The 22,376-nt window shown below is 39.0% G+C and overlaps 3 protein-coding genes across 6 annotated transcripts; 1 reads left to right on the plus strand and 2 right to left on the minus strand.

Moving 5' to 3' along the window:
- The first annotated feature begins 3,804 nt into the window (after positions 1 to 3,804).
- LOC115669908 (SWI/SNF complex subunit SWI3B) lies at positions 3,805 to 8,721 on the plus strand. The gene is made up of 6 exons (XM_030591078.2): positions 3,805 to 4,105; positions 4,175 to 4,608; positions 5,370 to 5,780; positions 6,427 to 6,526; positions 7,731 to 7,861; positions 8,404 to 8,721. The coding sequence occupies exons 1-6, from the start codon at positions 3,820 to 3,822 to the stop codon at positions 8,584 to 8,586; spliced, it is 1,545 nt and encodes a 514-aa protein (XP_030446938.1). The 5' UTR covers positions 3,805 to 3,819; the 3' UTR covers positions 8,587 to 8,721.
- Positions 8,722 to 8,810: 89 nt separating this feature from the next.
- Positions 8,811 to 11,329, minus strand: LOC115669914 (psbP domain-containing protein 3, chloroplastic). 4 transcript variants are annotated; one of them, XM_030591089.2, is made up of 10 exons: positions 11,195 to 11,329; positions 11,011 to 11,074; positions 10,752 to 10,861; positions 10,598 to 10,663; positions 10,021 to 10,101; positions 9,827 to 9,909; positions 9,661 to 9,736; positions 9,232 to 9,350; positions 9,085 to 9,129; positions 8,811 to 8,985 (listed from the first exon to the last, which is right to left on the minus strand). In XM_030591089.2, the coding sequence occupies exons 1-10, from the start codon at positions 11,268 to 11,270 to the stop codon at positions 8,959 to 8,961; spliced, it is 747 nt and encodes a 248-aa protein (XP_030446949.1). In that variant the 5' UTR covers positions 11,271 to 11,329; the 3' UTR covers positions 8,811 to 8,958. The 4 variants fall into 4 exon arrangements, with proteins under 4 accessions (XP_030446949.1, XP_056177201.1, XP_030446948.1 ...); XM_056321226.1 differs by having other exon boundaries at positions 10,598 to 10,675; XM_030591088.2 differs by having other exon boundaries at positions 10,752 to 10,867.
- Positions 11,330 to 12,895: 1,566 nt separating this feature from the next.
- LOC115669907 (pyrophosphate--fructose 6-phosphate 1-phosphotransferase subunit alpha) lies at positions 12,896 to 21,056 on the minus strand. Its single transcript, XM_030591077.2, has 19 exons — positions 20,858 to 21,056; positions 19,986 to 20,158; positions 19,359 to 19,471; positions 18,399 to 18,473; positions 18,214 to 18,327; positions 18,060 to 18,127; positions 17,658 to 17,741; positions 16,793 to 16,846; positions 16,425 to 16,505; positions 16,225 to 16,318; positions 16,080 to 16,153; positions 15,823 to 15,933; positions 15,688 to 15,732; positions 15,538 to 15,594; positions 14,864 to 14,968; positions 14,672 to 14,788; positions 14,449 to 14,552; positions 14,134 to 14,299; positions 12,896 to 13,428 (listed from the first exon to the last, which is right to left on the minus strand). The coding sequence occupies exons 1-19, from the start codon at positions 20,945 to 20,947 to the stop codon at positions 13,300 to 13,302; spliced, it is 1,854 nt and encodes a 617-aa protein (XP_030446937.1). The 5' UTR covers positions 20,948 to 21,056; the 3' UTR covers positions 12,896 to 13,299.
- Positions 21,057 to 22,376: the final 1,320 nt, after the last annotated feature.

Raw genomic sequence — 22,376 nt, forward strand, 5'->3', positions numbered from 1 at the left:
TTACACAATGATCAAAACTAAACTCATATTTATAAGAAAACAAGAATGCACATATCATTAATGTCAATGTATTGAATACATACATTGAATAGGGAGATGAACATTCATTGGAGATTGTATGTAGAATGTAGGTTACAAATGTACCATAATAGGTACATTGAATATAATGAATATTCATTCATGTATTTCATAACATATATGTGTGTGTGTGTATGTATGTGTGTGTAAAAATGTACTTTCTACTATCTTTATCTAAAAATTAGTTTATGTTAAGGCCAACAATACAACCTAAAGGAAGGTGAATAAGTTGATTTATAAACTTGACAATTTTCATGGAGTATCATGTTAAACGTTGATAGATGCAAGAACAAATTGATAATAACAAATGCAAGTGCTTCTATCAAGGAGATATAGTCAAAATTAAATAGAAAAAAATTATTGTATGTAGACATATTGTGATTCAGCTTATACTAAGCTTACGTCCAATTTTCCAGACAAATAGCCACGATAAGATACAATCTACTAGTAATCTCAAGAGATATTACAAATAGTAGTAAGTGTTGTTTCTACTCGAAGTTGGTAGATGATAGTATTGACACACAAGCAACTCTAACAACACTAAATTATCATTTCTTCCCATATTACAGATAGAAGCAACCTCATAGAGAATATAATTAGAAATACATGGCTTCCACCAACAAAAACAAAGTAAATATGAACCTCAAAGTAATAGACTGAGTTTGTTCGTTTCCCCCCAACTGTACTACTTCCTTTGGGTTAAATTTATAGCCATTAGACCTCAAATGACCGTTTGAAACTCAAATCCCTCGAGTAGTCATTGGTTCTATCGTTAGTAGAAGCAAAATGTCTCTATGTTATTCTTACATTGATAGTTTTCCAAAATAGTCACTGCTGCTTATATCCAGAGTTTGTCATCTCTATTGCCTGCTCATATATGATAAAATTGCTCCGACTCAACTCCAATCCTTCAACTGCGAATTCCAGAGCTATGTACTAGCCGTTAGACACCAATTTGAATTCAAATCAAATTCAAAAGAAGTATGAGTCCTCTTCTCCACTTGGTAGAAGCACATTACACGTCTTTTGTGTTGTCTGATAAAGGCAGCCGCTCTTGATAGCGATCCAATGACTCTGTCAACGCTATTTGTTAGAAACTAACTTCCGATCTATTATCTTCTAATCATTCCAAGCATATTGGTGATCATGACTCTTTTTACCTATTCACATTTTCATGGTTCTCCCAAGTCTTCATGATTCCGTCAGACTTGTTCTCATTCTATCAGGTCGATTCATGATTTACTGAACTCCATGTTTTAGACTTGTTCTCCTTCTGTCGGGTCTATCCAGCTTTAGAAACCTTGATGCCCAATACCTCGTTCGCCCTTGATAGTGGGCAAATCACTCCTCATACCATTTTACCTGCTTAGGACATCGCCTGCATATTGGCTTGTGTATCTATCATATGGTCTACTTAACCAATATACATATTAGTAGCATTTGATTATTTTGTCATCTTCAAAATAATATAGAGGATTTTCCTAACACTTTACTTGCCCATGCTTCGCACAAATTTTCTTTTAAATCTTACAAGAATTTATATTACGCAGCCATGGTTGATCAATTTTTCTTGAAATTATTCTTGTTTGATCTTTACTTTTATCATTATTTAACTGATTATCGCTGGTTTTGGTGGAGTTTTGGTTGGTTTGATCAGGAGTGGTGGCTGCCGAGAGTGATGGCTACATTCTCCATCTTCGATCGTCATCCTTTGTTGAAGATCCTTGGGTATATTTTATAAATCTTGAAGATAGTATTTCATTGGCAATTTGAGTTTAAAACTGGATTTGTATTGCGCCCGGTTGGAAGTTTTGGAGTTTCCTATTTTGGTGTTGGTTAATTCTAGAATCACGATTGTGCTTGATTTTCAGATTTGAATATTGCAGGAATGTCGACTTTGAAAGGCCTAAATAGTGTTGCCAAAGTTGTTGGTCACGGTACTTTGTCGGATTCGATAAAGGATCAAATTGGAGGTCCTTTGCCAAGAAATACGGTGTTCGATCTTTTGTACTGGAGGCGAATGCCATGCCTGCAGGTGATGTAGATAAATCTTTGATATTCATGGAGGTTGGCCTGGTTCTTGAGTATAAATCCTTCGTCATTTTATCCACTGTCATTAATGTCGGCGTGAAGATTTGGACCATTACGCTTGTTCGTCAATTACTTGGGTGGAAACTGTCGTTCGATATGGTAAATCAACTGTTCGTAAGGTCTGGACTGGGAAAGGACTTACAGAAGTCATTTCCAATAGTGTAGTCTTGTATTTTAGCAGGACTAAATATTTTGTTCATGTTGAAAACGGTGAAATCCCACCGAGGTGTAGCCCATGCCTGGTGTTTGGTCATGGGGATAAGGAAATGTCCATTGAATAAAGCCAATCCTGCTGAGGCGAATGCTGTGAGGCCGAAGATCCAAACCAATACTCCTCATGGACCTAGTAGGGAAGACTTACGTGGTCGATGCTCCGGTTAAGGAGGTGATGACGGACATCGGGGGTAGCAGCGAGGAAAGGTCGAGGGAAACACCGTGTGTTCTAGAGAGAGTTGATGAGTCGTGCCATGTCCTGTTCAGGGGAATTTTGATCTACACATTTTGCACACGAGTTGCAGCCTACTGAATTGCAGGTGGTCCCTTCTGAGCTAGAATCCGGTAGTTATCCATTGCAATCCTAGAGGATGTGGCAGACGAGAGGTGTGGTCCGTGCCAATGTGTTAATGTTATGTTCAATATCTCTAGTGAGAGTGAAGTTTCTGAGGAGGCTGGCTCAATGAGGTACTCTTCTTCAGCTAGTTCACCATGTAAGAAGGGTAAAAAGAAGAAGGAGGCGCAGAAGATCATGAAGTAGTCCCTCGTGGCTTCAATTGGGAAAACTCCTCGTGATGTTTTGAAGATGACGAAATATTTAAAAGCTTCTAATGTGTGCATTTTTGGTTGATAGATGTGCAAGTAATATGCAAATGGTGCCCCAACTTTGTTAAAACAAGGACTGCTTTGCCACTATTCAGGGTGGATAAGGTATTGAGCGTCTGCATGTCTAAAAGTTTGATGAACCCGAGTAGAGAGTGAACAAGTCAAATATGAGAAGTTCATGGAAAAACCAAAGAAAAGTGCACAACCGAGTAGAATCAGATTCACGAATATGCGTAGAAGGACTAATAGAAAGTAAATAATTGCATTCTAGCGCGAAACACGAAAAGACCGGAAGAATCGCTTATAGAGGCAGCTTCTGCTAAAGTGGAAGACAGGTGACGTGCTTATACCACTTGGATAAGAGGACATAGACATCTTTTTGGATTGATTTGAAATTCAGGCTAGAGGTTAACAACAAGTTTCAAGTTCTGAAATTCACAGCAGAAAGGCTAGGGTAGAGTCCCAGCAGCTTTACCTCTTTTGTGCAAGCAACCAGAGGGCCAAACAATCGACAGAGACAAAAACTCCAATTCAAGAAACCTCTCTTTTGCGAGCCGTGGCAATTCGGGCAACCAAACCTTGCCTAAGAGGTAAAAATAGCGCCGCCTATAATATATATGTATAAGGTAAATTCATTAATTGTGACTATCGATGGCCAAAAATCCTACTTTAATGATTTGTATTAATTAATTGCAGAATCCTGTGTAAAATAAGGAAGGAAAGATATATTTTGAGGTTTCATAACCCGCACAAATCAGGACCCGAACCGTTTGAGCAAAACCGGACCCGCTCATACATAAACCTCCCCTCCACAAACTCTCTCCGTTCATCATGGAGACGACGGCGGCGGCGGCAACCACATCGCCGGTCAGAGACCCTCCCCGTCCCTCCGCCGGACCTCCCCAACCCGCACCGGTACCCGCGCTTGTACCCGAACCTCCGTCCACCCCCGTCCCCGCCCCCGCCCCCGCCGCCACGGCCCCTCCTCCCGTCAAACCCGAACCACCGCCATCCGCCGAGCCTCCCAAACCAACCGCCGCCGTCGCCGTTCCTCCGCCTCCTCCGTCCGAGCCGCCCGTCGCCGACGCCGACGTCATCTACATCCCTAGCTACTCCGGTAAGTCTCTAAAACCCTAAAAGTGGTCTTCCAGTGCGATGATTGAGTGTGTGCAATGTGAATTGGTAGGGTGGTTCTCATGGTGCGACGTGCACGAGTGCGAGCTCCGGTTACTCCCCGAGTTCTTCGATGGGAAATCGCCGTCGAAGAACCCTAGGGTGTACATGTACTACCGGAACTCCATGATCAAGCTCTACAGGCGGAATCCTTCGAGGAAGATCACGTTCACCGATGTGAGGAAGACGTTGGTCGGCGACGTCGGTTCGATTCGTAGGGTTTTTGATTTTTTGGAGACCTGGGGGCTGGTCAATTACTCAGGGTCCGCGTCGGGCAAGCCATTGAAATGGGATGATAAGGAGAGCAGTAAGACTGCCGGCGGCGGTGGCGGTGGTAATGGCGGAGGTAATGCGGTTGACTCTGCCGGGTTGAATAAAGAGGCGTCGAAGAGGTTGTGCAATAGCTGCAAGTCTGTGTGCACTATTGCTTGCTTTGCTTGTGAAAAGGTGATGTTTTACTTCATTTTTTTTGGTGAAGATGTTTTACCATTTTTTGTTGTTGAAGAAGATGTTTCTTTCTCTTGCCTGTTTTTGGGGGGTTTCTGTAGATCCCTGATGTCTCAAAGATGTGGTGATTGTTATGAGAGCAAATCTCATCCGTTCATCATAAATCTTTTGAGTTATTGTGTGTTATGATATATTTTGTAGGAGTTGCGATAAAAGTGATTATGACTGAGTTATGACGAGGGATCGGTTTCCGAAGGACCATGGAAGGCCCCTGTTTTTAGATACACCTGCTGAAACACCGTGATTTCATTCTTTGCTTTTGTAGCATGCTTATGTGATATCATTTTATTAGTGATAATAAAAGATGTGATTTGACAAAATTAAGATGATGGTGTGCTATGGATTTTCTCTTTTGGAAAGTAAAGACTCTTTTTATTGTTGCTCAAAGTTTACTGTCATGCCCGTTGAGCACTCTGTGGCTTCATAGTAAAGAAGGAAATGATATGGACCACACTGCATCTCACTCATTAAGTTTTCAAATACCTCGAAGATGATTACTCAACAAATAGTAGAGCTTTCAGCATATATTCCATATGTTTGGTTTTAGATTTTTTATGTTATAGGAGTACATTTACTTCATTTGCATTCAGCTTTGTCTCTATAATATGGGTGATATATCCATCCATAGGAGAAGATGATTGATTAGCTGGAAGATTATTGATGCTGACTATATTACATTTACATCTACTTGTTACATGCAGTATGATTTGACTCTCTGTGCAAGGTGCTACGTTAGAGGAAATTATAGGGTTGGCGTTAGTTCTTCTGATTTTAGGCGTGTTGAGATCAATGAAGACATGAAGGCAGATTGGACAGAGAAAGAAACTTTGCATCTCCTCGAAGCCTTAATGCATTATGGTGATGACTGGAAGAGGGTTGCCCACCATGTTGGTGGTAGGAGTGAGAAAGAATGTGTCGCTAAATTTATTAAACTTCCTTTTGCCGAGGAACTCATTAGTGATCCTTACTCTGGAGACATTGATGGGAAGTATAATACTGTGAAGGACAATAATGACGTTGAATTTGGAATTGAAAGCTCCACAACATCGGCACCCAGTAAAAGAATTCGTCTCACACCTCTGGCTGATGCAAGTAACCCGATTATGGCACAGGTACGGAATTCTGTTTTTTCCTAATGTTGAAAGTTCTGTTTTCAATTCTGTGTGTTTGTGTTTTTGGGGTTTAGAAGACCACGTTATTAGCATAGATAAAAGGGCACTGGTTAGGAAAGTTTGTAGGATGTCTGTCCTTGGCAAATGTTACATATTGTTTTCCATTGTCGTAAGACTATGCATGATGCATATCTGATCCATGGTGTTAAACTTCCTAGGATAGAGCTTAGGACACTAGTTGCTTGCATGTTTGACTGTTGTAAAGGTCACAAAGCTACACTTTGTATCTTCGGCTTTTTCCACCATTTTTGAGTGAAAGACCGGGCTTTTTGAAAACCGGAATCTTTATTAGTAGATTTTAACAAAATAATTGGCAAGATTTTTATTATTATCTGTTATTTTTCTGGTGAATGAATTAACTTCTTCCTTACTTATTAAATTAAGAGAATCTTTTACATAATTGAATTGAATTTTCTAAGTGAATGCTTATCAAACAAGCATCTCAATAAGTGCTGAATTTTTTATTTTTACTGCTTAATTGAGGTTCTCAAATAGGCTCTTAATTTTCAGCACTTAATAAGAGTTTGAACTTCATAGGGTTATTGCTGTCCTAATTTCGTTTTTGGCAATCAAACCGTCTCTGCAGGCTGTTTTTTTGTCAGCTTTGGCTGGTGTAGAAGTTACAGAAGCTGCTGCTCAAGCTGCTGTGACGACCCTCTCTGAGGTGGAGTATGGAGTAAACAGAGGTAATTTTGGATCTTTGTTGGTGATACATTATGACATATTCATAACGCTACCCAATCAAAAAACCTTAAATACTAAGTAATGAATACAAGTCAAATAGCATTAAGCTGTCTTTATGATGATCCATAGGCAGCACGAGTAAACTTCACGTCCACAGTTTTCAGCTAAAAAACCAGGACTATTTTCTCAATCTTGTCCTTTTACAATGCTATTTTTCATATGAATAATTGCTTGGTTACTTCTTGTTGTATAAGATAGATAATTCAAAAGGACTATTATTAGCTGAAATTTGCATGTCATCGATGTATTTCGGCGATGGATATCTCCTGAGGCTATGGCAGTTTGAATGTGCGGCCTACCTGCTTTAAGTCTAAGACATCTACTTCTGTATGAAGCAAATGGAGGTGGTGGCAACCTTACACACTTGAGCAAGAAAAAGCAAAGTCAAAGACGTATATTAACTTGAGAAGCCATCTAGCATAAAATGCAATGAACTTGGGCTTCGGTGGCAACTGGAACCGAAGCAATCTGTAGTCGATCTTGGAGTCCTACAAATATATGTTGTGTTTTTTTTATATATTCATTAGGAAAAACGTGTGTTTATGAAGTAGCGATAGCTCATAAAATCTAGAATTAAGCTCAAGTGTCTAGAGAGAGAGAGAGAGAGAGAAAGGACTTAAGGAATCAAAATAATTCTACTGTTTCTGTATAAACTATATATTGAGGTGCACGCTATTTAGATAGTTTGTTGTGTCTTGGAGGATAGCCGCAACACACCTTCTGCACTTTGTGAAGGGCGAAATTTATCTTTGAGGACCACACCTTAGACATTTTTGTTTTCTATATATCTACTTGTAATTTGCAAGATTGGCACGACACTTCTTAGGCAATGATGACTTCATTTCTGTCATTTTGATGAGTGAAATGTCTTCCATAGTACTGGTTGTTCCAGACCTTTTAGGTTAGATATCTAGTGTGCAATTTTCAGAAATTCTGAATTATGAAACTGACATATATTGAGTTTGCGAAGCATGTTTGGTCTTGTCCATTCTTCTTGTTGCAAATTTTATTTCTGACCATGCATATGCACAGAACTTATCTTTCATGTATGTCTGAAAGTTAGTTTGGTCTCACCGTTGGGTGACTTGGGCATGGGCAAGTCCAATTCTTATTAACCCAATGACTTCATTCGTGACCATATTGCAGAAGCTGAAGTTTCTGCCAATGGAGAGACGACCCTAAATGCATTAGAAGGAGCTCTTATGGATGCAAATTCAGTGCTTGAGAAGGAAGAGCTTGATCTGGAGAGAGCTGTTTCAGACATTGTGGAGGTGCAGGTGTGTATTTTCTTCTTCTTCGTAAAATGTCTAGAGACAATTGTGCTAGTGTGTATTTTGATCTTTGGTTCATCTGAAACAAAATGGAATAGATCCAAATATAAAGGATCTTCCATGCGCTCATATTGATAAAATCTGTCAATTTTATTGGCGGTTAGATGTCTACCTTGGACTACCGATTGAAATGACCTGCTTGGTTTGTCAGATAAAATGGTGGAAAAGGAATTGTCTCAGGGAGTTGCTTGGATTTTCCTGTTTCGGCCTTTGGTCATCATCTGTCATCTGCTGGTGCAAATAAAAAAATTAGCTCTAGTCTTGTTCTTTTTAAGAATAGGGCTTTTCAAAGCAGGCATCTGCTGCTACTGTCTTCCTTCTGTTGAACCTTTTCCCATTCCTTGATCTGAATCCTTGCAGCAGGTGCCAGGCATCTTTGTTTGCTTGCTTCCCACTGCTCCCACCATCGCATTTATTGTAGAATACATAATGAAAATTTTGATTGAGGTTGGTGTTGATCACTTTCATACACTGGTCATGGTTCACAGATGAAGGAAATTCATGACAAGATAGTTCGCTTTGAGGAGTTGGATCTACTGATGGAGAAAGAGAGACAACAGCTGGAGCAAATGAAGAGTACACTCTTTGTCGACCAGCTTTCCCTGTTATTACATAAAAATGCTGCATCTAAAACTGGAGAGCGTGCAAGGGAGATTCTTAGAACTGGTTGATAATGTACTTCATCCTATGACAGGCTGTTGTAATGTTATGAAGCCCTCTAATTGGAAAGGCGATACTCGCTGTTTCATGAATGCCCTTCAATCCTTTCGCAAAGGAAACTTCTTTTTCGGTTCTCAATTGCTGCATATGTTTTGTTCAATAACTTTTTGGCAAAATACACAAGCCTTTGCAGCTTAGGTATGTGCGGAGAGAGAGAGAGAGAGAGAGAGAGAGAGAGAAAAGAGTGTGGGTTTGATTATGCCATTGGTGGATCCAGTGAATTTAAAATGGTTAGGAATTGCAATACGCGGATGGCATTACAACTCCAAATCAACTATGGCTCTTCGAGTACAAGCTATTCCTGCTTTCATCTTCTTTCAATTTCATATAAATCTGAAGGAAGCGACTGCCTGCAGTTCCCGCATTAGATAAAGAAATCAGTTTGTGAATATGATGAGTTGCGAGATGTAGTCGGGATTATAGAGTGCTTCTTGGGTCAACCGAGTTACCTGTTCTATCTTCGATCTGTATGCTTCGGACCTGTCTTCCAAAAACTACATGAACACAAAGTATATAATTTAGCGCCTTGGGTTTCCACTTAAAAGGATGAATTGCGAAGATAATCTGATTCCCCTGAGATCTAATACAAGGCATACCTGTCCAGTCACTGTATACAGCCTGTTGTACCAACCATTGAATGCCATCCCGATTGCTGAATATATATGTCTCCGACTCTCCCCGGGATTTTGAAGCGAATACTCAATGTAATAGAATCCTGTTCAAAGCATTCTTTTAGGAACGAATGCAGATGGACTCTGACTAAGGTCATCACTTGAATTCTAGGAACGAAGGCTACAATACAAACCATTGAAATGTACTACCGATAAATTCAGATTAAGGTAATCAACATCCCACCCCATTCATTGTACCAACCATTGAAATGTACTACTGATGAATTCAGATTAAGGTAATCACTTGAAAGTCTAGGGACGAGGGCCACAATACAAATGCCATGGACTCTTGACATTTTTGTGTGAGAAAGGGGTGTTCTGTTTAGCTAGAGAAGATTATGGTTGAGAGACTACCATTGGCATCTCGGCAATCGATGAGTTTAGCTGCCACACCAGGAGGCCTCCGCCAGCTTCTGTCCAAACCGTTTACCTACAACAGCTAGCAGACATTTAGAATCGTTTCAAGCGAAAAAAAAGTAGTGAATGAATGAGCTTTCGGTAATTGGAAGAAGATATTTACCAGACTCTCGGCGAAAGCATCGACTTTGCCAAAAGATCCCATTTTGGTAAAGTCCGGGCCAATGCCGGTGATAGCTACACTGACTAAGCGAAACAAGATGCAATTCGACAAATCATCAGGATTCTAAGTAGTGAAGAGATGAACGAAAGGATGATGGGAGATGAAATGTACTGTGAAGCAGGGTAAAATATTACTGTTTGAGGATGAATCTTCTTTGGGATAGAAAGCAGTAACGGATTTGAATCCATTAGGCTCACCAGCACCCACCAGCCAATCTGAATATAAACAATTTAGTAATTCACGCCATCATCATTGCCATTAAAAACCATTCATCTCATGTATTAGAAAGAGTCCGAGCAGAAAAGTAAAGCGGGCGATGCTGAAATGGTAAAGATTTTATGCAAGAAGAAAGAACAATTCCAACTCTCCAGCATATCGCGTCTTGATATTGAGACAAAATAAACTAGGAAAATGCCTTTATTGCGATCTGTATGAGCAAAATTAGTACTGTATCATTCATGACTCAGATCGTGCATCGAGAATTATAACTTGGTGGGTTTGCTGACACTGATATCCATTTCATTCCCTTCAGCAAGGGCTTCAACTTTCAGGATACTAATACATCAAACAATAAAAAGGTGAAATGAACTATAACAGATCAGAAATTAGATGAGAAATTCTGCAATTTTATGTTTGTTTTCTTTTGCTGGGAACAAAGCTATGAGAAAGTATGCAATTTGGTGTTCAAATTAACGGGTCATATCATTTCACCTTGAGGAATCGATATCTTGAACTTGTTCACATCATCCACATAAACTTGCAAATCCTCTTTTACACCTGAAACTCCAATTGGGTCCAAATAAGAACCTCAAATCCAACCACACATCCTAAACATTTGTCAAAGCATAAAAACAAAACACAGCACCAGCCTCAGCCAACGCATCTGAAGCAAGACTCTGAAGCGAAAGTGCAGCAAAACCCAGCTGCAACACAATCTCTCTCCTCTTAGCTCCACACAGCTTTCGCAAGTGCAAACTGGAACTAACCCAAAGACAATAACCATTCAAATAACATAAAGAAACTATATATACATATATATATATATATATATATATATATATATATATATATATGTTAATGTTGAATAAAAATGCCTGCCAAAGCAGCAGAAGTTCAGAAATTACGGTGCTTGAAGTTGCCTATTGTCTAAGCAACACTGCAAACAATATCTTCTTCCTGCTTCATAGCCTGGAGAAGAACCCAATAAAGAGAGCTTCAAATGCGTTGTCTCTCGTTTCTGAATTGAACTAGATAAATAAGAGCGAGCTGAAATGGTGACATGGGATGGAGATGACTGGTGCCCATGACCTTTCTTGTTGGAGGAAGAGCGAAGTCGCAGCAGGGACAGAGAGTTGAGGGAAGAACAAGAAGCAGCGGACGCCATGAATTTGATGCCCCTTCAAGATTGCATTTTTCTTTGCTCTTTTGTGTTCCGCTTACCTACAATACAAGTTTACAATCTTGAACTTCCGCGTTGTAATACGTCGTCGTCTTCTTCGTGACATGATAAATATCAGGAAATTGTGAAAAAAAAAAATCTAGGTTTTTTTATAATTATTGCTGCTGCTGCTGCTGCTGCTGCTGCAAAAAGGGTGTGTCATTAGATGACAAATTTCCCCGCCCTCAAAATAAATTATGAGATCGCACGAAGTCTAATTTTTTTTTTTATCTTTTTTATTTTAGAACAACGAAAGACACTTTTCGATCCGAGGTTAAAAAGTTGCGATGCAAATAAAGCAAATTTCCATGCGCGCAGACTAAAATGCCTTTCATGTTTGATTGAAAATTTTGAACAAGTATATCCAGCTTACCAAATTACGAAAATTCGAACAACTCCTCGTCATATGCCGTTCTTCTGTTCTAAATTCTTTTTCACGCCGATTATTTAGTTAAAGTGGTGAACTCTATATCATCATAATTTAGGTTAGAGATATATAGTAATTACAAACATTACCAACAATGTGCAAGTTTATCATAAAAAATCTTTCAAGGAATTTCATCTTAAGCACATTGCAAAAAAATCTGTTTTCCCCTTTTTGTTTCTAATATCGAAGCATACCTTGCTAACTACAAATAACAATAATATCGATTATTATTATTATTACTACCACTCATGTCTCTTTGGAGACAGTCCAATAAAAAGGGATCAAGTTGGTTTGTGTTAAGGTTTTCACATTTGCTAAAAATGAGGATAACTTTAGCAAGACAGAAAAAGTGGATGTACAAAAGTTGGGTCAGATATAAGGCGAAAACTACAAAACCATTGCAAATATTTTTCCCCACTTTGCTAAACCAGAATAAGAGTAGACTATTCCTGTATCCCTGGTTTTGAAAACTATATGAACAGTAAATTTAATAGCTTTTGAAACATAAGTTTAGGATATGATGTTAATGTCTATGTTGAAAGAAATAGTGAAGCAGGAAGGAAGACAAATGAAAATAAGCTATCATGACATAGGCCACCGACGGGGCCTATTCGTTTCGCCGACTATAATCGTATCTAAAATTGTCCAAGAACGAACTAGGAGTGTAATCGAGCGGTCGATACACCGTCAAAACTCGAACTCCACTCGACTCGCATACCAAGTGCTCAAAACCATCACCTTGGTCAAGCTCAATTCATTGATGACAAATAAAAAGCTCGAGTTCGATAATCTCGGACGTTATATAATTCTAGGTATTTTGTTAACATTTTTTCTTAAACAATAACGAAAGCTCGATTATAGTCTTAATGAGGCCGGCAAGCCTATGAAACTGAGCATTGACAAGCTAAATCTCGACTCGACAAGATACTCATGTAACTTGAACTCGAGCTCAACTCAAAATTAGGCAAGTCGATCTCAAGAAGTCATCGAACTGAATATGAGCTACTCGCGAGTAGCTGGATTCGATTTCACCCCTTGCACAAACTAGCTGAAATGCATTCACCATTTCAAATGGATCAAATGCACTAAATCCAACGGATCGATAGATGCTTAGTCGTCTACATGAGTTAGACACTCTCCTGCATACCAGATGCATTGAGATGCAAATCATCACTATGTCGGAAGGATCCAATGATGTTGCATCGAGATTGCCCATACAACAATCCAAAATCAATACAATTTTCGGTGCACAGATTATTGGGAAACAAAACACAGCACCACCTGCCCTAGAAGTTAAGAAACCGCCAAGGCGGAAAACAAGAAAAGAACATGACTTGCTTATAAATTAGAAGATAAACAAAACTTCAACCTCCCAAATTCTAAGACTAATCTTATCCTCAGCAAACACGTAAAGTAGCACGAGAAGGAGAATGTCTCCTTTTTATTGTTTCTCGTCACACGGTATCCGCCCAGCAAGTCGATAATAGGTCAAGAAGAACAAGTTGGGGGCACGTGCAAAGTTCACCAACTTCTAATTGTGTGGTGTGCTCAGAGGTGGTTGATACCATTAGATGAAGGCGCGGACAGGACAGAGAGAACTTCGGTTACAGATGCCATGGAACTCAAAGCTGCTTTAAGAACTTCAGGCGAACACCCTGGTTTCACAATGGTGCGGACCTGGAAAAGAGACAGTGTACATCAAATCAACTGGAAAAGGAGCGTTGCTTTGATAACACGAGAGTATGAAATTGCTACGAAAGTTGCGCCGCACCACTAAAGCATACATGGGCATTGAAACCTGAAAAGAATGGAACAGCATGCTAGAGAACAAAACAATCAAAACAGACATAACTATGCTAAATTCTGTAACAAGTAGAATTGGTACTCTTGAGTCCAGCCAAGGAATGGTGACTTTCTGGCCTTAAATGGCAAACCAAACACGAGAATAAGAATGATTCACCCTGTCACCACAGCATTTCCTTGTGTTTATTTAAAGGACAAATTTAACATTTGTTGCATCAGTCCCCTCCAATCAAGAGTTCAAATGGCAAACCAAACACTAGAACGAGAATGATTCACCCTGTTCCCACGTTATTCTTTCCTCACATCCAAAGGAATTGAAATGTCACTCCGAGCACTACCATAAAATTTTGCATCCCCATCCTAATTTGGCCTGTGTTTTATTTAAAAAGATAGATGCTCCATAAGGACTGATTTCATCATTTCCTCCCCCATAAAAATCACAAACTCACTCATTTGATAGTTGACTCCAATTAAACATCTCTTTATATCGAAATCCCACGCAAAGATAGAAATTAAGCTACATAGTCAAACAACAAGACTTTACAGGAGGAACGGAGGATACGGTCAAAAGATGAGCACCTTGTCAAGATATTCCTGAAGCTTCTTGATGCGGCCCATGTAGTCCTGGTCTTCCACACACAAAGTTACAGGCTTAGCATCAGCACCAGGTCCATCATACTGAAGAGGTCCTGGATTTCTGTAGAGATCATCCAACAAGAATCTGACCGCATTCTGTTGCAGCAGCCTACACAGCCAGAACAGAATCATACTATCATCAATATGTCGCACAAATCTTTCACGCACAAGGCAGATTTGTCATATAACCAGGATAAATATTATCGTGCGTAAAAAGATGGAAAGATCATTCCAGGAAATCATTTTCCATGAACTTACTCGTATGCTTTGCCTTTCAAATCTACATTGGCTGGATGGATGGCAGGTTTACCAATAAATGAGGAATTGGGATTTTGGGCCCAGCGCTTGACAGTCATCATTGCCTGAAGTCGACAAGCAATTGAAGAAGTTAACAATACAAACTTCTCCGTAGAAATTCAAATTGACAAGCTCAAGATTCAGAGAGGCAATATGCAATTTCAGAGAACAGAAAAAGTCATACTGTTATGGGAGCAGCACCACAACGCCACTTATTCACTGGACTCTTTAGATTAGTTACAGTGGCCATGTAACCATTCAAACCAGCAGCCAATACATGGTAGCAAATGTGCCCCAAAACCTGAATTGAAATAAATCTTAGTCATGGAAAAGGGATAACTGAATCCAGTGATGCAACTGTTAGTAAGGAACATACATAGGCATAATCACAGTCGAACTTCGACGGTAAGGATCCCCTAGCTTGATAGCCAAAAAAGTGGCATATAGCGTTGAACTTTTTCCCCTTGTATGTCCCTTCTTTCTGTAAGCACCGACGACAATAATAGAACATTTCAATAGTTAAAGGAAGTCCACTTAAATAGACAGTTTATCAGAAATTTCAAAGTAAGAACAGGGAAAAAGAGAGAAATTAAAACCAAGGACTTAAATGGAGGTTCAGATTCAAGTATCTTCTTTGTTGGCTGAAGTGAAAAAAGGAAACAGTGCTCATGGAAACTAGGTCAGAGTTCGTTATTCTCTAAGGATGCTGAATAGTGAATCCATGTGTTGAACCTTGGTGAAACATGCAGCAGCAATTATGAAAACCAGCAGCAAAATAGTTTTTCAGCATGATCATGCTCGTGACAAAAAATTTAAACAACATAACTTATATTGAACAGCATTTTTCTCAACCAAGAGGGATGATCTTCCCCAACTAAGCAAAATACAAGGAGAACACGGATAGTTTCATCCTTGTTTGAAGAAATCAGTAACAGAGTATGAATTCATACTCATCAAAAGATGGAAAACAACTATGAAGTTTGGAAAAGGACCAAGTACTCATAAAGTAGAATAAACATGCCAAACCATAACAAGGTAACTAAGGCATACCAGCCGCTTGTTCATTTCTGCCTCCACGAGATGAGCTAGAAGTTTCTCTGTCTCAATCTAGACAAATGGAGAACACATTTCTCTCATTAGTCTCAAATGAAAAATGCTTTAACCTTCACATAAAATTTATCTCAGTGACCTATCCAGTACCTGGGATAACTGAGCAGAGTCATCTGATTCAGGATGAAGGAGTAGCTGGCAAAACGACAGATCAAAACTTTTAGAATGGCATGATTGTCTTTGAAACTGCTAATAAAGCATGAATCTGAAAAACATAATTCCAACCTGCTTCTTGATAAAGGGTGGTAAAAATTCAAAAAGTGCTGACGCCCAAGGAGAAAGTTGAGAGGAAATTTTGTCCACGGAAACACCTTGCCTGAGCAATCCATGAATTTCCTGCAAAGGACAAACAACTAGTGCTTCCTTACAATAGCAAATAGGAAAAAGAAAAGCATTCCCCAATGCACACAACAATTAAAAAAGGAAAAAATGTAAACACTAATTTCATTTTTCTGGTATAAGTGCAAAGACTGATGCATTACCTTCAAAAGAGAATAGACTTCAGGAATACTTTCAATAAGCCCTTCCGGTATTACGATAACACCATGGTTCTTATCTATTAAATATAAACCGAGTCAGTAGGTGAATTCAGAAACATAAGTGCATTTCTAGAGATGTCTGAGAAACCTTGTTCTGCCCTAGCTTGAACAGCATCGCATAACTGCTTTGCCAGGTCAAATAGAGTAAGCTTTGACGCAGCAACTTCTTCCCCGAGAATTACCTACACATGAAGGGATAGAGAGGCAAACACAGAGATTCATGACATCCTTCATCAACAGCAATGCTAGATCAGTGATTACTGACTTAGGAAAGCCAAAAATAGCTACCATATTAGGGTGAGACTGTAAAGTGCATTCCAGGGCCACATGCGATGCCTTTCGTCCCATGAGCCGAATGAAATAATAGTACTGAGAATAGAAAGAAAAGCGAAAAAGTTAAAAGGAGATAGCAAGATGTTTAGAAAAACAATTGCAATTTTTAAAGACAAAATTATAGGCCATAATAAATGTGTAAGAACAAAGTGCAATGACTACTGACTAGAGATGCTTGTGGGCCGTGATGTGCTACAACAGACATGCCATAGCATCTCTCTGATATAACAATGATAAATTAGAGCAAAATATACTTTAAGCTTGACATTATCTGAATTTCAAGGTAGCTAATCAACTGCAAGTCTGAAAGCTGCAATCCTTACCTTCTCTGCAGAAAGAGCATCCGTGCAGACATTGCTGATGAGCTGCGAATTTACCTGGATACAACGAAATGTGAAGGAAATCTCAGAAAGCATTATAAGCCAGGAAACCATTCTTCTCGTGGCACTATCCAGATGCGATTTCAAGGGCAACTCTTCTCTCATAATTTGCTCCCAAGGAGAATTTAAATTGGCAAACTGTACACTTCCTTTCATACTGAGTCAAGCACATCACTTGCCTTTGCAAGATTGTGCAATTCAATAATTTATCAATGGGACCAAGTAGAGATTTACAATATTAAGATGCCTCCAATTAGAAGCAGGAAATGCACATATTCTTATTTCACCAAACTCATTAAAATTATCTATAAATTGAAAAATGGATGGGATCATGAATCAATACATCATAATACACAAAATCTTGCTGCAAATCGCTTCAAAATTAGTCACTGGAACATATGTTAGTTAAACTTTTACTAATAAAAGCCAATGAATATTGAGGTATTGTTTCTTCCATCTAACTGATAATTCCATAACCTTTGAAACCATTAAGACGATGAAGATATGAACTCAAACGTATATTGGTAACATGAAAATTTACGGTGTTTGTTTAGGCTTAAAAAAGTACTTTTTCCTGCTGCTACTTTCCCTCCAAAAATTAAAATCGAGTATATTACATTGAGCTCTAAAAAAACTATGAAAAAATAATGTATGAGTCTCCATGTCAACATTTTCTAATATTAAAGAGTTTCAGGTGCTCTGTGTAAAATAAAAATCATATTGTGAGAGCCACGATATTCAAAAAAGTTAAAAGTAAAAGCCACTTCAAACAGACCCAAGCACACAATCAAGATGGTCCATTTAGTACCTTGCAAATAGTATCAAAACCAACGTCAGTCTCCACGAATGGGTTCTTGAGATCGCCATTTAAGGTAACCGGAACACCAACAACCTACATCATCCAAACTAACTATTAGCATGACAGATGCCTTAAGAAACTCAAGATTAGATGGACAATACTGAACTATTCAAACTAACAAACACATTGAGAGATGCACCCATGCTTAAAAACACACAGGCAGCACAAGCACACGACACATGTGTGTATATGTCTGCACATATCCATACTTGTGTGTGAGTGATTATGTGCGCATGTGCATACATGTTGCATGTGCCCGCGCGCGCGCGCGAGAGAGAGAGAGAGAGAGAGAGGCTACTGCATTGTGCTGTTACTTTAAAACTTCCACCAAATTCAATATAATTGGAGTACCTTTGTTGAGCATTTGGCCTCAGCAAATGTTTCTGCAAGCTGAGCTGCGTCAGTGTTTGACGTGACCCCTTCAAAAGCATCAAACATCTATAATTAGACTCCAAGTTTTCAGTGGTAAGAAATCAACCATTCGAGGCACTATATGGTCAGTTACCTCCAATAATAACAAGACCATCTAATTTCAAGTTCTTGCATGTTGTCAGTGCAGCATTGACTTGCTCCGTTGTTCTTATCTGGTCCTTTGTACGGCCCAACAAATCATAACCACCTTGACAAGCAGAGCAACGTTAGAAACACTGGACACTTAAATATCCATCGTTTATGTCCCCTAGAAAGTACCTTGATTCTTGTAGGTCGAGAGAATTTCATCTGTGATCTCTAGAGTCTTCTGGGCAAACAAACCTTCAGAGCCACCTGTTGACAGATATGACATAACAAGTACCTTGTAACTGATTTCAACAAGATCAAACAAGAAATATTTGCACTCCTTGCTGGCTAGGCTTTAATGAAATCGGATTACTGCTTCATAAAGCAAAGATCAGACAAAATACCACATAAGCATTTTAAAAATATTTAGTGAATTGAAAAAAAAATCATAGAGGCCAATGAGGATGGCATACAATCTGCGTAGTGGATTTAGATCATTCAGAGCTGAAAATGTTAGGACATGTTATTCCCCAGATAGTTAATTTGTATAACTCTTATTAATATACAGTTCCATCTATTTGTGATAGTTCAATATGAATTAGATCCTCAAATAATGAGAGGAATTTTTTTTTTCTTTTGATAACTCCCAAGTTCCAAGATCGTTAAATTTTATATTCATTCTCATCTTTGACAGCGTCAACTTTTCTCTATCCTTAGTAGAAGAATAATTCAATTAATTTTGATAAACCCTCAAGAACATATCGTAAATATCGTATCCATTCATAAAAAATTTATTATGGATTATGATATCATTTACATTAGATTGAATTCCCCACTCCTTCCAAAGAAAAAAAAAACTCGATTTTAGATCCATCATCCATCCCTGAACTCATTATTTTAACCAGAACTTCTTTTCACATACCAATACAGAGGATAGAGATTAATACAAAGCAAGAACATAAACAAGGAGGGTTGAACAATTGCAATAACTTAGATTAAAAAGCCAAACATGACAATTTTTTCTTGTTATCATGGCATTTGATGAAAACAGAAATTGAGTCCTCCAATTTGAAGACTCAAATTCAACACTATTTGAACATGCATCTGTGGATTAGCTAATCCATAGAAGCTCAGAAGCAAAATGGGACTTACCCAAAAAACCAAGTAGGACACTACTGGGGTTGTGGATTTTGAGAGCAGTATAGAGACCCCATATGACATTATGTCCTCCAGGAGACTGTCTCCCACAGAAGACTATTCCAACCCTATCAAAGTTTGAAACATGTGTTAAAGAAAGAAAAACACATTGCCGCACCGATATAGTCCACTGTTCTGATAGGAAATAATTACATGAGAATGTGCAGTCAAATACACACATAATTCTTGTGATAGGAAGCAAAAGCTATGCGAAATTAGTAATTGCTAGAAAATCAGCAATGCAGTTTTTTGGTTGAATCGTATTTTATAGCTATAGGGAGGGATGATCAGGTGGACAGCACAAAAGGACCGAACGAGATAAATACAAAGCAAGAACATAAACAAGGAGGGTTGAACTGGTAAGTAAAATGCCACAGGATAAAACAATGTTTCTAAATGTCATAACGAATCTCCATCATTATATGAAAAGATCCAAACTACTTGCATATATGAAATGAAATAAAACAATATCAAGGGTATCATATTCAGATGTATAGAACAGTAAACAGAAGCATTTCCTGGAAATCACAACGCTGGCATTTTATGCAACAAAAAGACGTCGATAAGAATTGAATTAAGTACCTGATAGAAGGATGCTCGGTGATAATATGAGCATCAGCAACCTTGGCAGTTGCCCGAAGGAAATGAGCCAAATGCTGACCGTAGGTGTGTGGAAAGCTTCGACCGATGGTGTGAGCACCAGCTGGATCGGCAGCAGTGGTAGCATCACCAAATTCTACACGAACGGTCGTGCCCTACACAACAGCAGCTATATGTCAAAATACAAACTTGACATAATTTCAAAGTCCAACGACCGAACATGACCAGCGTTTGACCGAGTCCACACACTGTCTAGAGTAACAAAAACTCTGCTTTTGCAATCAGATGCCGAGATAATGCATTCACTGAAGTCCTATCACCCAATTTAAAACTAAGTGCTTGCACCGTCAGTATATTCCCTTCTCCTTTTCTCTTTTTCAAAGGAAGCAGGCAGCACGCACCAAAGCCAAAAACGCATGTCCGAGACCAAACTACGTTCGAGAAAACAGCAAAGTCACTTCTCAACCCCTGTGATCTACTACTGCAATCCACTCCTTCACTGATAGAACCCCAACAGACGACACTAACAATAAACACGAAGAGCTGGCGACAGGTTGCAGCAAAACGATACGAACGAGAACACGATCGTTTCCCAAGAAAACTCAGCTCAGTCCGCTCAAGATCAGATCCGCATGAACCGAGACGCACAACAACCACCGGCTCCGATCCACCGCGATCCCAAAACTCAGAAGCGACGGAGCTCAACCGGAACTCCGATCCGGTCGGAACCGGCGACTCCTCGACTACTCTCGGCTCCGATAGCCGGAAAAAGAAGGAGGAGTCCGAGCACGAGCATCACGGAAAACGCGAGAACGAGGAGGAGGAGGAGGAGGAGGAGGAGGAAGGGGGAGGACCTGAAGGCAAGGAGGGAGCTCGGGCTGGTAGAGAGATCGGTGCTGCTGGAGATCGGAGAGCTCCCTGGGAATGCCGTAGTCCGACTCCATTTCCCGATTCCGGCGGAGAGCTCCGGCGAGATAACGAGAGCGAGAGAGAGAGAGTAGTTGGGGGAGGAGGAGAAGAAGGAGCAGTGAAGTAGTAGTAGGAGGAGGAGGAGGGTGCGTGCTTGTGCTTGGAATGAGCTCCGGTTTTTATGTGATGGGTTTGGTTTTAGGGTGGGAGAATTAGGACACCATGAGCTTCGGTTTCGGGCGTTGCGACCAAAGAGCATGAGCAGGCCGATATTTTATTCTATTTTATTTTATTTTTAGGTTAATACCACCAAAAAAATTTCAAATTATACCCACAAATATCTCGAATTTTTTTTTATCTTAAAAAATCCTGAACTTATACCAATTTGACAAACATACTTAAATGAAATTGAAATCGAATATATATATACATATATATGATTTTTTTCGTGACACAAAGAAAAGTTGGGGATATTTGGATTTTTGGTAACACTGAAAAAGGTTTTGGATATTTGGGTACAGTTTGGATTTTTTTGTGATTTTTTTTTTTCAATCCGGGAAGGGAAAATTAAGGGGGGAAAGAGAGAAAATAGGAGACATAGAGGGGGCAAAATGAAAAAAAAAAAAAAAGGAAAAGAAAAAGGATCCGATTGTAATTTCGGGTTTCAGCCACGGTGCGGTCCGTATAACTACCTAACCTAACTTCCCTTCTTCTGTTTTCCTCGGTGGGGAGTCTTATTTTTTTCATGGATTTATTTTTATTTTCCCATTAGTACTACTTTCCCAATGAAATTTCTGAAAAGTGGAAAAAAAATAATACTCTTGATTTTGAATATTCATGAAAATAATTCCACATGATTGGTATTTGCATGTCTTGAAAGTGTCTAAAATTCGAATTTCAAAACGCGGTAAAAGTCGCTCTGACTTTTCATATAATTGGTAATTTGTTACAAAAGGTGAGAATTTTGAAATGAATGAATAAATAGAGGTCATATGGGTGGTAACTCAATATGGAAAAAATCCGATAAGTAATTTATATATTTCTTAAGTTACGCTAATAAAAGTTGGTGGGCGAAGAAAGCTCATATTGATATTGCATTTTAATTGAATTTCCTTGCCATATAGATTTGGGTATTATCTTATTAGGATTCTATGTGATGATGGTTACTTTTCTTTATAGTTAACCGATTAGGAAACCCGATGACATTATTTATAGGTGTTGGATGGTACTATTGCATCTCTTTATATTACGAATTGAAATTGAGATTTTGTTTAGTTGTTGCCAAAAGTTGACGCCTCTTTCTCTTTTCTTCCTACTTTTGTCTTGATTCTCTTTCCTTTCTAACCACTCCTACATCGGTGTCTCGTCACAAAGTTGGTAATTTTCAAAACTACCAAACGAAAAAAGAAAGACCCGAATTCAATCGACAACTTCAGACCAAACAAATTGAGCGAATAAGAGACA

Source organism: Syzygium oleosum, unplaced genomic scaffold (genome assembly GCF_021117445.2).
Source record: "Syzygium oleosum isolate NSW1041296 unplaced genomic scaffold, Sole_v2.1 Sole_v2.22, whole genome shotgun sequence".
Lineage (NCBI taxonomy): Eukaryota > Viridiplantae > Streptophyta > Magnoliopsida > Myrtales > Myrtaceae > Syzygium > Syzygium oleosum.